We start from the raw sequence: 13,984 nt of genomic DNA on the forward strand, positions 1-13,984 counted from the left end.
GCATTGATACCGTCTGCTGTTTTCAGTCTGTCTCAGTGATGCGGCTTGTCTTCTACTCTGATGGAAAGAGTGCTCCCCTTAGCGGATAATCCATGAATTGCAGCGAATTAAAAATATTAATTCCATGTCTTTTATGCATTTTTTCCACTTTCAAATTATCCTGCGGGCCTGATCGAACCTCCTTGGGGGCCGGTTCCGGCCCGCGGGCCGTATGTTTGACACCCCTGCTCTAAACCATCTTCATGAGAAATCCCGTTTGTTTTGGTCGTCAGGAAAATGTTAGTCAGTCTTTCAGTTTTAAGCCTGTTACTGTCGCCGAGGTGCACAAAGCCCTTAAACTTTTTAAAAATCTTTTTAATCTCTCCTTAGTCTCAAAGAAATTTCCCTTAAATGGAAGTCTGCCTTTGTTCTCCCCCTGTTAAAAGGAGACCCCACACTTTTAAACAATTACAGGCCTATCTCCAAACTGTCTGTTTTAGCTAAGACACTAGAATCCCTCGTGAGTGAGCAACTTAAGGAGATTTTAATCGCAAACAATATTTTATCTGACTATCAATCAGGTTTTAGAAAAAAACAACCACAGCAGCATTAAAGGTAGTAAACGATTTGATTGAATCCTTGGACAACAAGCACCACTGTGCAGCCCTTTTTATTGACTTGTCTTGGCTTTTGACACTGTCGATCATGGAATAATGAAGCATAGACTTCTTACAATTGGACTGTCAGAACAAACTGTCTGTTGGTTTGAAAATTATTTATCAAACAGATCACAGTGTGTCCAGGCTGAAGGCATCACCTCTAGCTCTCTTAATGTAATAAAGGGTGTGCCCCAGGGTTCGGCCCTAGGACCACTTTTATTAACAATTTATATAAACAGTATGGGTCAAAGTGTGCCAAATGCAAATTTTCACTTTTATGCAGATGATACTATTATTTACTGCTCTGCTCCTACACAGCATCAGGCTCTCTTTCAGTTGCAAAAAGCTTTGATACAGTTCAACAGACTTTTTACGAGTTGAAATTAATTTTGAATCCTGACGAAACAAAGCTGATGATGTTTACAAACTCAAAGAAAAAACCTTCCAGCTATAATTACATTTCAGGGCAATGTGATTGAGTCTGTATCGTCATATAAATACTTGGGATTCTTAATTGATGATTCTCTCTCTTTTAAACCTCACATTCAGCAGCTTGTGAAGAAGTTGAAGATGAGGCTGGGTTTCCATTTCAGAAATAAGTCTTACTTTTCTTTTGATGCTAAAGAGACTTGTTGCTGCTACTTTTATGTCTGTGATGGATTATGGTGATGTTTTGTATATGTATATACGACTATATACTACTATGGGGCGACTATGGGTCAGTGGTTAGCAGGTCCGTCTTTCAATCAGGGGGTTGGTGGTTCAATCCCGGCCTAGTCGATGTGTCCTTGAGCAAGACACTCAACCCCGAATTGCTCTCCGTAGCTGTGACTACAGTGTATGAATGTAACATGTAAAGTGTCATTGAGTACCTTAAAAAGCACTATATAAATTAAATGGATTATTATTATATATATATATATATATATATTATATTATATACTCCTTAGATACTGTCTACCAAAAAATAAAATAAACAAATAAAATTGTTGAAAGAAAATGACATCTGCTTTGGTTGCCTAACGAGGGGACATATGAGCAAAACTTGTAAAAGAAGAATGACTTGCCAATACTGTCCCTAGTATACTACTCATTGACACATCTGCAAAGAATGAACCGAAGGAGAGAGGGACCAATCAGACAAAAGGATTGATCAGTGGAACTCCTGTATCATTAGAAAAGGAGGAGGATGTTGGCAATAGTACCAGTACAAGTAAAAGCTTCCAAAGGCAGCAAAACAATACTAACCTATGCATTTCTTGACCCTGGCAGCACAGCAACATTCTGGAGACTCTAATGAGACAACTCAATGAGACAGGAAGGAAGACTTAAGTGCTTCTGCAAACAATGGGTCAAAGGAAACCAGTGAGTAGTTTTGAAATAACTGGACTACAAGTGGGTGATTTGGATGAGAATAACTTTATTGAGCTTCAAAAGACATACACTCAAACAAAGATACCAGTGACAAAAAGAAACATTTTCTCTCAAAAATATCTCGTCAGGTGGCCTTACTTGAAGGAGATAAAGGTACAAGAAGTTGATGCGGAAGTGGAACTCCTAATTGGAGTAGATGTCCCAAAGGCAATGGAGTTCTGGCAAATCATAAATAGCCAAGGCAATGGTCCCTACGCTGTAAGAACCCTCTTAGGATGGGTGGTAAATGGACCACTCAAGTCATCTTCAGCTGTGGATAAGTTTGGAAGGCCAATGGCATCAGTAAACCACACTTCAATTGAACTGGAGACCCTTCTCGTAAACCAGTACCACCACGATTTCCCAGAGAGAGAATATGAGGGGAAACCTCAAATGTCAGTTGAAGGCCGTATTTTCATGAATCTGGTATCAAGTGCCACACATTAAAAGATGATCACTATTATTTGCCTTTGCCACTTCGTAATAGTGATATCATCATGCCCAACAATTACCACATAGCAGAGCAGCGAGCATACTACCTGGCTAGGAAGTTGAATAAAGATGCTGTTTAGGCAGAAGACTACAAGAGTTTCATGAAAGATGTAATTGACAAGGGCTATGTGGAGAAATTACCAGCAAAGGACCTGCATCAGAATGATGGCAAGGTGTGGTATATACCCCACCATGGGGTGTACCACAAGCGAAAAAAAGAACAAGTTCTGGATGATGAGGCCTGGCAAACAGCCTTATGTGAGGTGGAAGCTATAATGAATGATAGACCCATCACAACAATAACAACAAACTTAAATTATGTGGAACCTTTAACACCTTATCATTTGCTTCTACTCAACACGGTTTCAGGTCTGGCTTTCTGGAAGAGATGGGTCAAGGAATACCTTCCAATCATGCAACAGCGAAATAAGTGGAATGAAATGAAAAGGAACTTTCTACCCGGAGACCTCGTTGTTATTGTGGATGATTCGGCTCCTAGAAACTCCTGGGTTCTAGAAACTCCTGGGTTCTAGGACGGTGCCAGGAAGTAAACTACTCGTCCTAGTTAAAACAAGAACAATTGTTCTACAGAGACCTATCAAGAAGCTCTGAGTTTGAAAAGGATTATATGAACTTAAAGATGACCTTTATCTATGGACTCTGAGCAACATTTTTAAATTGAAAAAGGTATGTAATATACAGCTATTTGTGTTTGAATATTGGTTCTATTGTATAATTGCTGTACTCAAAGCAATTAGGGGCTGGAGTGTTAGAGCCATATATTTTGTTTTGATTACAAATCATATTATTTGATTTATTTGTATGATCTAAAGACTTACCTTGTTATATTCATATTCGAAATAATGCTTTTCTTTGTGAATTATTTATATTGAGATGATCAGGATTAGCTGGTATAAGAGGCACCAAGTCTCTGTTTAGTTAACCCTTAACACTCTATGACGATAGTTAACCCCTTAACCCTCTATGACATTAGTTGACCCCTAACCCTCTATGAAGTTAGTTAACCCTTAACCCTCTATGAAGTTAGTTAACCCTTAACTCTATGAAGTTAGTTAACCCTTAACCCTCTATGAAGTTAGTTAACCCCTAACCCTCTATGAAGTTAGTTAACCCTTAACCCTCTATGAAGTTAGTTAACCCTTAACTCTATGAAGTTAGTTAACCCTTAACCCTCTATGAAGTTAGTTAACCCCTAACCCTCTATGAAGTTAGTTAACCCTTAACCCTCTATGAAGTTAGTTAACCCTTAACTCTCTATGAAGTTAGTTAACCCTTAACCCTCTATGAAGTTAGTTAACCCTTAACTCTATGAAGTTAGTTAACCCTTAACCCTCTATGAAGTTAGTTAACCCTTAACTCTCTATGAAGTTAGTTAACCCTTAACCCTCTATGAAGTTAGTTAACCCTTAACCCTCTATGAAGTTAGTTAACCCTTAACTCTTTATGAAGTTAGTTAACCCCTAACCCTCTATGAAGTTAGTTAACCCCTAACCCTCTGTGAAGTTAGTTAACCCCTAACCCTCTGTGAAGTTAGTTAACCCCTAACCCTCTGTGAAGTTAGTTAACCCCTAACCCTCTGTGAAGTTAGTTAACCCTTAACTCTTTATGAAGTTAGTTAACCCCTAACCCTCTATGAAGTTAGTTAACCCCTAACCCTCTGTGAAGTTAGTTAACCCCTAACCCTCTGTGAAGTTAGTTAACCCCTAACCCTCTATGACGTTCAATACATGAGCTGATCTCGGTTTGTCATAAAATAATATCTAACATGGTAGTTCCTCCCATCATGGTAGCCCCTCCCTTCATGGTATTCCCTCTCTTCATGGTAGCCCCTCCCTTCATGGTAGCTCCTCCCATCATGGTAGCCCCTCCCTTCATGGTATTCCCTCTCTTCATGGTAGCTCCTCCCTTCATGGTAGTTCCTCCCATCATGGTAGTTCCTCCCTTCATGGTAGCCCTCCCTTCATGTTAGCCCCTTCCATCATGGTAGCCCCTCCCTTCATGGTAGTTCCTCCCATCATGGTATTCCCTCTCTTCATGGTAGCCCCTCTCATCATGGTATTCCCTCCCTTCATGGTAGCCCTCCCTTCATGTTAGCCCCTTCCATCATGGTAGCCCCTCCCTTCATGGTAGTTCCTCCCATCATGGTATTCCCTCTCTTCATGGTAGCCCCTTCCATCATGGTAGCCCCTCCCTTCATGGTAGCCCCTCTCATCATGGTATTCCCTCCCTTCATGGTAGCCCCTCCCTTCATGGTAGCCCCTCTCATCATGGTATTCCCTCTCTTCATGGTAGCCCCTCCCTTCATGGTAGTTCCTCCCATCATGGTATTCCCTCTCATCATGGTATTCCCTCTCTTCATGGTATTCCCCCTCCCTTCATGGTATTCCCTCTCTTCATGGTAGCCCCTCCCTTCATGGTATTCCCTCTCTTCATGGTAGCCCCTCCCTTCATGGTATTCCCTCTCTTCATGGTAGCCCCTCCCTTCATGGTATTCCCTCTCTTCATGGTAGCCCCTCCCTTCATGGTAGTTCCTCCCATCATGGTATTCCCTCTCTTCATGGTAGCCCCTCTCATCATGGTATTCCCTCTCTTCATGGTAGCCCCTCCCTTCATGGTAGCTCCTCCCATCATGGTAGCCCCTCCCTTCATGTTAGCCCCTCCCTTCATGGTAGCTCCTCCCTTCATGGTAGCTCTTCCCTTCATGGTAGCCCCTTCCATCAGTGTATGATGACATGTAGTGATAAAGAGCTTTGAGTGGTCAGTAGACTAGAAAAGAGAAATACAAGTACAGTCCATTGACATGTTGTAGAGTAACCCTTTAATCTGTTGTCCTTTACATTCTCCCGTTTCTCTGCGGCTCTCAGTACATGAGGTCGGCCGCCCCCCCACTCAGGTCACAATCTTTGCTCTCCTGGAAAGGGAACTGGATTCCTGCCAGTCGGATCAGCAAGAAATTGAGTCCGTGGAGGAGGAAGATGAGGAAGAAGAGCCAGAAGGAGCGGTCGTAGCGTTCGGTGTATGTCTGGAAGACGAAGTTCACCTCGTTGAAGTTGGAGATCCGATTGGACAGATGATGAAGTTTCACCTCCGATGCAAACAGAATCATCACCACACAGCTGCTCAGCCCTGCAGCACAAACAGGAAGTTACTTCTTTAGTGGGGGTACGTCAAGGCCCTGCAGGGGCATCGTGAGATTTAAAAATATATATTTTAAATGTGCATCACATTACATTTCATGTCATTTAGCTGACGCTTTTATCCAAAGTGACTTACAATAAGTGCATTAAACCATGAGTCCAAACTCAGAACAACAAGAATCAAGCAAGTACAATTTCTTCAATAACGTTAAACTACAAAGTACTATCAGTAAGAGACATTTAAGTGCTACTAAAGTGTTAAACTACAAAGTGCTATCAGTAAGAGACATTTAAGTGCATCAATCCTGAAACTGAATTTGATATATCATAAATTAAATCAGACACTGATGGCACAAAAAAGTTCAACCAAAAATGATTAGTGCTGGTTACTTTTACTGAAAAAGAATGTCCATAGTTACATCGCTGAAAAAAGGTTGAGAACCACAGGTGTATCGGACCAGTATAATACACTAGTATAAATGTAATTATTGCACTAGAATATATGTTATTATTGCACTAGTATGAATGTAATTATTGCACAAGAATACAGTATATGTCATTTCTGCACTTATAAAGTCCAGGTGTTATCATTTGATTATGTCTGTGGTTTAAGTTTCTGTCTCATCTGAGTTCAAAGTGCTAATAAACAAGAAGAGATGTTGACGATTGTCTGCATATTCAAGCAATAACAGGATGTGTACTTCTGAGTACACACTGATGTACTTTCTGATCGTGTCTCCATGTCTTCATCTGGACTCATGGACAGGTCCCCACAAAGACTACCTGAGCTATAAGCAGTACTTTTAGTAGTACTGGTATCTTCTCTCATGTCAGCAGTACTATCAGAGACAGATGATGTTTCTCACAGCAGATGAAGGTCCACAGGTAAAGTCCCATGGGGCCTTGCAGCGTCTCGTATGGTCGGCCGAAGGCGTTGAAGAAGAAGAAGCCGGTGACCACCGACGAGAAGAGGATGACGACACCACAGAAGAAGATGACGGACACGTGGAGGACCACTGGGATGGCGTTCAGCAGGTCTGGGAAGACTGGGAGAGATTAAGGTGTCGAGGCTGAAATCCAGAGCTCACTGACACATTTCTTCTTCTGCTGCTTTATTAATGTAGACCGACAACAACAGAAGAAAGAATCAGAATCATCTTTATTGGCCATGTATGTGTACACATACATGGAATTTGACTCCGGTTTCACATACACTCTCATCGTACATACATATTTAAATTACAAATAACAGGATAAATATAAAGACATTAAAGACAACAATGCTGCGGTCTCTCTGCCCAGGTGCATGCTGGTCCTCCACCTCAAAAACCTAAGGGGTCTGTAGTTTTGCTTTTTACAATAATAAAGTATTTACTTTACTCTTTACTACTACATTGCGGAGGGAAATATGGTCCCCCCCCCCCCACACACACATGGTGCTGATGCATCATGTATTCATACAACAAGAACAGAGCAGCATTGTCTGTCTGTTCTGATCCAGTCAGGCAGAAACCTGATTAGTGAAGGCTGGCTGCTTTCATTAACTGGGACCAGTAAACAATCTAGGATCTGCTCTGTGGTATCTGGTCTGTGGTCTACGGTATCTAACTTTGTGGTCTGTGATCTGTGGTATCTGGTCTACGGTATCTACTTTGCGGTCTGTGGTCTACTGTATCTACTTTGCGGTCTGTGATCTGTGGTATCTGGTCTGTACTCTATGGCCCCAATCCCAATCTCCACCCTTACGGACTCACAGACTTTGAGGGTTTAGTTCTGTCCCACTGTCTCATCGCCGAGTGTTTGAGGCTCTAAGACCTTTTTATAGCTCTTTATGAACCCTTTCCGTAAATCAGCATTAGATGCCAACTTTGCCTAAGGGAATTACCCACAATTCATTGCAATGTGACGTTAAACACGCAGTTACCAATGGAAGCATGGAGATGTAAAAAAAAAAAAGGGTAAACAAAGAGGAGGACACGTGGGTGTTCAGCCCGATAAATTACATTTACACAACAACATTAAGGATTAAAGATGGATCATAAAAATACATAAAATAAGAGGAATGCAAGCAGAAATTATATACACTACCCTTCAAAAGTTTGGGGTCACTTAGAAATGTCCTTATTTTTCAAAGAAAAGCACTGTTTTCTTCAATGAAGATAACATTAAATTAATCAGAAATACACTCTATACATTGTTGATGTGGTAAATGACTTCTAGGTGGAAACGTCTGTTTTTAATGAAATATCTACAGAGGTGTATAGAGGCCCATTTCCACAACTATCACTCCAGTGTTATAATGGTACATTGTGTTCTTAGAAGACTAATGATGATTAGAAAACCCTTGAAAACCATTGAAAACCCTTGAAAACCATTGTGCAATGATGTTAGCACAGCTGAAACAGTTATGCTAATGAGAGAAGCTATAACACTGCTGCAAATGGAGCATTCTTTGATGAAAGCAAAGTTTGAAGAACAAAATTAATATTTCAAATAAAAATCATTATTGCTAACCTTGTCAATTTCTTGACTATATTTTCTATTCATTTTGCAACTCATTTGATAAATAAAAGTCTGAGTTTTCATAGAAAACACGAAATTGTCTGTGTGACCCCAAACTTCTGAACGGTAGTGTATATATATATATATATATATATATATATATATATATATATAATTATTTTACACAGATTTATTATTCAAACATTTCGTTGTTATTGAAGCTGTTTTGACAAAAACGACTAAATAGATTATTTGAAATGTAGTAAAAAGTATGAAATAAATACCCACAATTGTACACAATATTTTTTTATGTAGTCATGGTAACGTGATATGTTGCAGCAAAGTGCCGTCTTATTCATATTCATAGAAACCCACTCTGGTTATAGGTAGCTCCATAGTCAGAAACGTGAAGATAGGGAAGCCAGGGACCAAAGTCATATGCATCCCGGGGGCCAGAGCGGGCGACATTGAATCTTGTTTAAAACTGCTGGCTAAAGATGAGCGTAGTTACAGTAAGATTATAATACACGCCGGCGGTAATGACTCCCGACTGCGGCGGTCGGAGGTCACTAAAATTAATGTGGAATCGGTGTGTACTTATGCCAAGACAATGTCGGACACCGTAGTTTTCTCTGGCCCTCTCCCCAATCTGATCAATGATGACATGTATAGCTGCATGTCGTCATTCAACCGCTGGTTGTCCAGGTGGTGCCCAGCAAACAATGTGGGCTACATAGATAACTGGAAGACTTTCTGGGGAAAGCCTGATCTGATGAGTCCAGACGGCATTCATCCCACTTGGGATGGAGCGCGTCTCATTTCTGTGAACATGGCGAAGTTGATTAACGGACTTAATCCATGACCCAGAGTTCAGATCAGGAAGCTGAAGCAGAGTTGTAGTCTTCCACCCTTCTCTGCACTTCCATTGGAGCAGTTACCCACCCTTAACCTTAACTCTATAGAGACTGTGTCTGTCCCACGGCCACTTAAATTAATTAAATCAAAAGTAACCAGAAGAGGAGTCATACAAAATAACCTCATACAGGTTAACATCACTACTGCCACAGTGCAACAAAACAGGAGAATTAAATGTGGACTCCTAAATATTAGATCTCTGTCATCTAAAGCTGTATTAGTAAATGATTTAATATCAGACAATCACATTGATTTATTGTGTCTTACTGAAACCTGGCTGAGCCATGAAGAATATGTCAGCCTAAATGAATCAACTCCTCCAAGTCATATTAATACTCACATTCCTCGAGGCACCGGCCGAGGAGGTGGAGTAGCAGCCATCTTTGACTCAAGCCTATTAATGAATCCTAAACCTAAACTAAACTACAACTCATTTGAAAGCCTTGTTCTTAGTCTTTCACATTCAACCTGAAAAACAGGTATAGCCCCTCTGAAGAAGTAGACGGTGACGTGTTGCCTTTAATTGGCATCTCTCTGTTGGATATTGTTAATGTGTCTTTGCTAACAGGCCATGTACCACATTCCTTCAAAGTAGCTGTAATTAAACCTCTCCTGAAGAAGCCCACTCTTAATCCAGAGGTGTTGGCTAACTACAGACCGATCTCTAACCTTCCCTTCCTCTCTAAGATCCTTGAGAAAGTAGTCGCAAATCAGTTGTGTGACTTTCTACATCCATCCATCCATCCATCCATTATCACCCGCTTAACCGGGGTCGGGTCACGGTGGCAGCAGGTTCAGCAGGCCGACCCAGGCTTCCCTCTCACCAGCAACACTTTCCAGCTCATTCTGGGGGATCCCGAGGCGTTCCAAGGCCAGCCGGGAGATATAATCCCTCCAGCGTGTCCTCGGTCTTCCCCGGGGCCTCCTACCAGTTGGACGTGCCCGGAAAACCTCTAATGGGAGGCGTCCAGGAGGCGTCCTGACTAGATGAACCACCTCAGCTGACTCCTTTGGACACGAAGGAGCAGCGACTCGACTCCAAGCTCCCCCCTGATGTCCGAGCTCCTTACCCTATCTCTAAGGCTGAGCCCGGCCACCCTACGGAGGAAGCTCATTTCGGCCGCTTGTATCCGAGACCTCGTTCTTTCGGTCACGACCCAGAGTTCGTGACCATAGGTGAGGGTTGGAACGTAGACCGACCAGTAAATGGAGAGCTTTGCCTTCCGGCTCAGCTCCCTCTTCACCAAGACGGACCGGTACAGCGCCTGTTTTACTGCTGCAGCCGCACCGATCCGCCTATCGATCTCCCGCTCCACCTTACCCTCACTCGTGAACAAGACCCCGAGATACTTGAACTCCTTCGCTTGGGGTAGGCAGTTTGCCCCCACCTGGAGGGAGCAATCCCTCCTTTCTACATCATAATAGTTTATTTGAGGAGTTTCAGTCAGGATTTAGAAAACACCACAGCACAGAGACAGCACTGGTGAAGATTACTAATGACTTCCTAAAGCATCAGATAAAGGACTCATCTTTGTACTGGTCTTGTTAGACCTTATTGCTGATAAAGGACTCATCTCTGTACTGGTCTTGTTAGACCTTAGTGCTGATAAAGGACTCATCTCTGTACTGGTCTTGTTAGACCTTATTGCTGATAAAGGACTCATCTCTGTACTGGTCTTGTTAGACCTTAGTGCTGATAAAGGACTCATCTCTGTACAGGTATTATTAGACCTTAGTGCTGATAAAGGACTCATCTCTGTACTGGTCTTGTTAGACCTTAGTGCTGATAAAGGACTCATCTCTGTACTGGTCTGGAGGAATAGGGCCCAGGTGTTTCAGAGTATACTTGTTTGTTATTTAAGCAGCTTTTAACCCAGAAATCAACATCTATTAAACAATGAATTATTATTACATGTACATGTACAGATATATATATATATGTGTATATATATATATATATATATATATATATATATATATACATGTATATATACATACAGAGACTGGATCAGTCGATTTGCATTTCAGTTACTAAGTTGGTTTAAATCATATTTATCAGATCGATCTCAATTTGTTTTTGTAAACGATGAAGCCTCAATGACCACCAGCGTTAATCACGGAGTTCCACAAGGTTCTGTGCTTTTATTTACCTTATATATGCTTCCTTTGGGCAACATTATCAGGAAACACTCCATAAACTTTCATTGCTATGCAGACGATCGATCAAACCAGAGGAGACCAACCAGCTCGCTAAAATTCAAGAATGTCTTAAAGACGTAAAAACATGGATGACCTGCAACTTCCTGATGTTAAACTCAGACAAAACTGAAGTTGTTTTACTGGCCCTGAACACCTCAGAGATCAATTATCTGGTGATGTGGTTTCTGTAGATGGCATTGCCCTGGCATCCAACACCACTGTAAAGAATCTCTCAAAATCTCAAAACCCGTCCATCGCTGCTCGCAGCTTTAATTAGCATTTTTATTATTATATTTAATCAATTATATTACTGTTTTTACTTTCATTATTGTTTTTATTAAATCTGCTGCTCTCATTATATCTAATTTATATCAGGTTTTCCCTGGTCCAGCCCCTAGATATGCTGCTATAGGCTTATAGGCTGCTGGGGGATGTTTTAGGATACACTGAGCACCTATCTCCTCTTCTCTCTCTCCTTATGGATGAATTTACATCTCTCCATTGCACCTTATTAACTCTGCTTCCTCCCCGGAGTCGTTGTGACTTCACGTCTCATAGGGTCCATTGGACCTGGAGGTGTCTGATGCCTCCTGCCTTGGCCCTTCTTCTGTCCATCCGGGGAGAGGGATCCTCCTCTGTTGCTCTCCTGAAAGGTTCTTCCCTTTTTTACCCTGAAAGGGTTTTCTCTATTATTTGGGATTGTTCCTGATTCGATGTGAGGTCAAAGGTCAGGGATGTCGTATGTGTACAGATTGTAAAGCCCTCTGAGGCAAATTCGTAATTTGTGATATTGGGCTATACAAAATAAACTGAATTGAATTTGTATCTGGTCTCTGGTATCTGGTCTGTGGTATTTGGTCTCTGGTATCTGGTCTGTGGTAATTGGTATGTGGTATCTGTTCTGTATTATCTGGTCTGTGGTCTCTGGTCTGTGGTATCTGGTAATTGCTCTGTGGCCTCTGTTCTGTGGTATCTGGTCTCTGGTATTTGGTCTGTGTTATCTGGTCTGTGGTATCTCGAATTTGGTCTGTGGTATCTGGTATGTGGTCTCTGGTATCTGGTCTGTGGTATTTGGTCTATGGTATCTGGCATTTGGTCTGTGGTATCTGGTAATTGGTCTCTGGTATCTGGTCTGTGGTATCTGGTAATTGGTCTCTGGTATCTGGTCTGTGTTATCTGGTCTGTGGTATCTCGAATTTGGTCTGTGGTATCTGGTATGTGGTCTCTGGTATCTGGTCTGTGCTATCTGATAATTGATCTGTGGTATATGTTGTGTGGTATCTGGTCTGTGGTATCTGGTATTTGGTCTGTGGTATCTGGTCTGTGGTCTCTGGTATCTGGTCTGTGGTATTTGGTCTATGGTATCTGGCATTTGGTCTGTGGTATCTGGTAATTGGTCTCTGGTATCTGGTCTGTGGTATCTGGTCTGCTGTATCTGGCATTTGGTTTGTGGTCTCTGGTATCTGATCTGTGGTATCTGGTCTGTGGTTACTGGTCTGTGGTAGTATAGTATGTATATTATGTATATATATATATATATATATATATATATATATATATATAATATTCGATCATGTGTCAACTCTGACTGTATAATTTTTAAAGCTGTTTAGAACCACTGACTTTATAACTTAAAACGTTACACTGTACAACTTTAAACTTTATAACTGTACAACTTTAAACTTTAAGCCTTATAACTTTAAACTTTATAACTTTAAACGTTATAACTTTAAACCTTTGAACTATATAACTTTAAACTTTATAACTTTTTGTACATCATTATTTAAACAGTATCCAGGATAATATATTTATATTACAAATATATATACCTATATATGAATAATAAAATAAATATGTATGAATAATAAAATACATAAATAATATATTTATATTTATTGTAATATTCCTATATATATATATAATTCCTATATATACATGTATGTATTGTATTATTCCTATATCTATATATCTATATATAGATATATATATATTTGTATGTGTGTATATGTACATGTCTATACACATTGGATGGATATATACAACGTTAATACTCACATGAGAAGCGGGACAGCCTCCCCCCCAGCCCGCACTGCTTCACCCTCTGCCCGTGGAAGAGCCCATAGTTCAGCTCTCCCAGGAACTTGTCCAGTTCGGGTCCGGTGGCGTTGACCAGCTCGGCCCCGGTCCGGCACAGCACGGACCCGCTGAGCCACAACGGCAGGCCGGTGGCCACCGCGGCAGTCAGCGCGCACGAGAGGCCGAGGAGCCCGGAGACCGAGAACACGAGCTGCTTCTGTCGGCTCGGCATGGCGAGGAGACCGGGGGAGGAGAACCGGGGAGGAGGCGAGGAGACCGGGGGAGGAGAACCGGGGAGGAGGCGAGGAGACCGGGGGAGGAGAACCGGGGAGGAGACCGGGGGAGGAGAACCGGGGAGGAGACCGGGGGAGGAGACCGGGGGAGGAGAACCGGGGAGGAGGCGAGGAGACCGGGGAAGGAGAACCGGCGAGGAGACCGGGGGAGGAGACCGGGGGAGGAGAACCGGGGAGGAGGCGAGGAGACCGGGGGAGGAGAACCGGGGAGGAGGCGAGGAGACGGGGGGAGGAGAACCGGGGAGGAGGCGAGGAGACCGGGGGGAGGAGAACCGGGGAGGAGGCGAGGAGACCGGGG

The 13,984-nt window shown here is 42.1% G+C and overlaps 1 protein-coding gene and 1 long non-coding RNA gene across 2 annotated transcripts; one reads left to right on the forward strand and one right to left on the reverse strand.

Annotated features, from left to right (window-relative positions):
• The first annotated feature begins 1,640 nt into the window (after positions 1-1,640).
• Positions 1,641-5,521, forward strand: LOC117741466. The gene is made up of 3 exons (XR_004610734.1): positions 1,641-2,003; positions 2,913-3,230; positions 5,429-5,521. It is a non-coding gene; the product is annotated as an uncharacterized LOC117741466 (long non-coding RNA).
• clrn1 (clarin 1) lies at positions 5,360-13,679 on the reverse strand. The gene is made up of 3 exons (XM_034548517.1): positions 13,373-13,679; positions 6,568-6,747; positions 5,360-5,690 (listed from the first exon to the last, which is right to left on the reverse strand). The coding sequence occupies exons 1-3, from the start codon at positions 13,623-13,625 to the stop codon at positions 5,425-5,427; spliced, it is 699 nt and encodes a 232-aa protein (XP_034404408.1). The 5' UTR covers positions 13,626-13,679; the 3' UTR covers positions 5,360-5,424.
• Between the last annotated feature and the right edge of the window lie 305 nt (positions 13,680-13,984).

This window comes from Cyclopterus lumpus, chromosome 13 (genome assembly GCF_009769545.1).
Source record: "Cyclopterus lumpus isolate fCycLum1 chromosome 13, fCycLum1.pri, whole genome shotgun sequence".
NCBI lineage: Eukaryota > Metazoa > Chordata > Actinopteri > Perciformes > Cyclopteridae > Cyclopterus > Cyclopterus lumpus.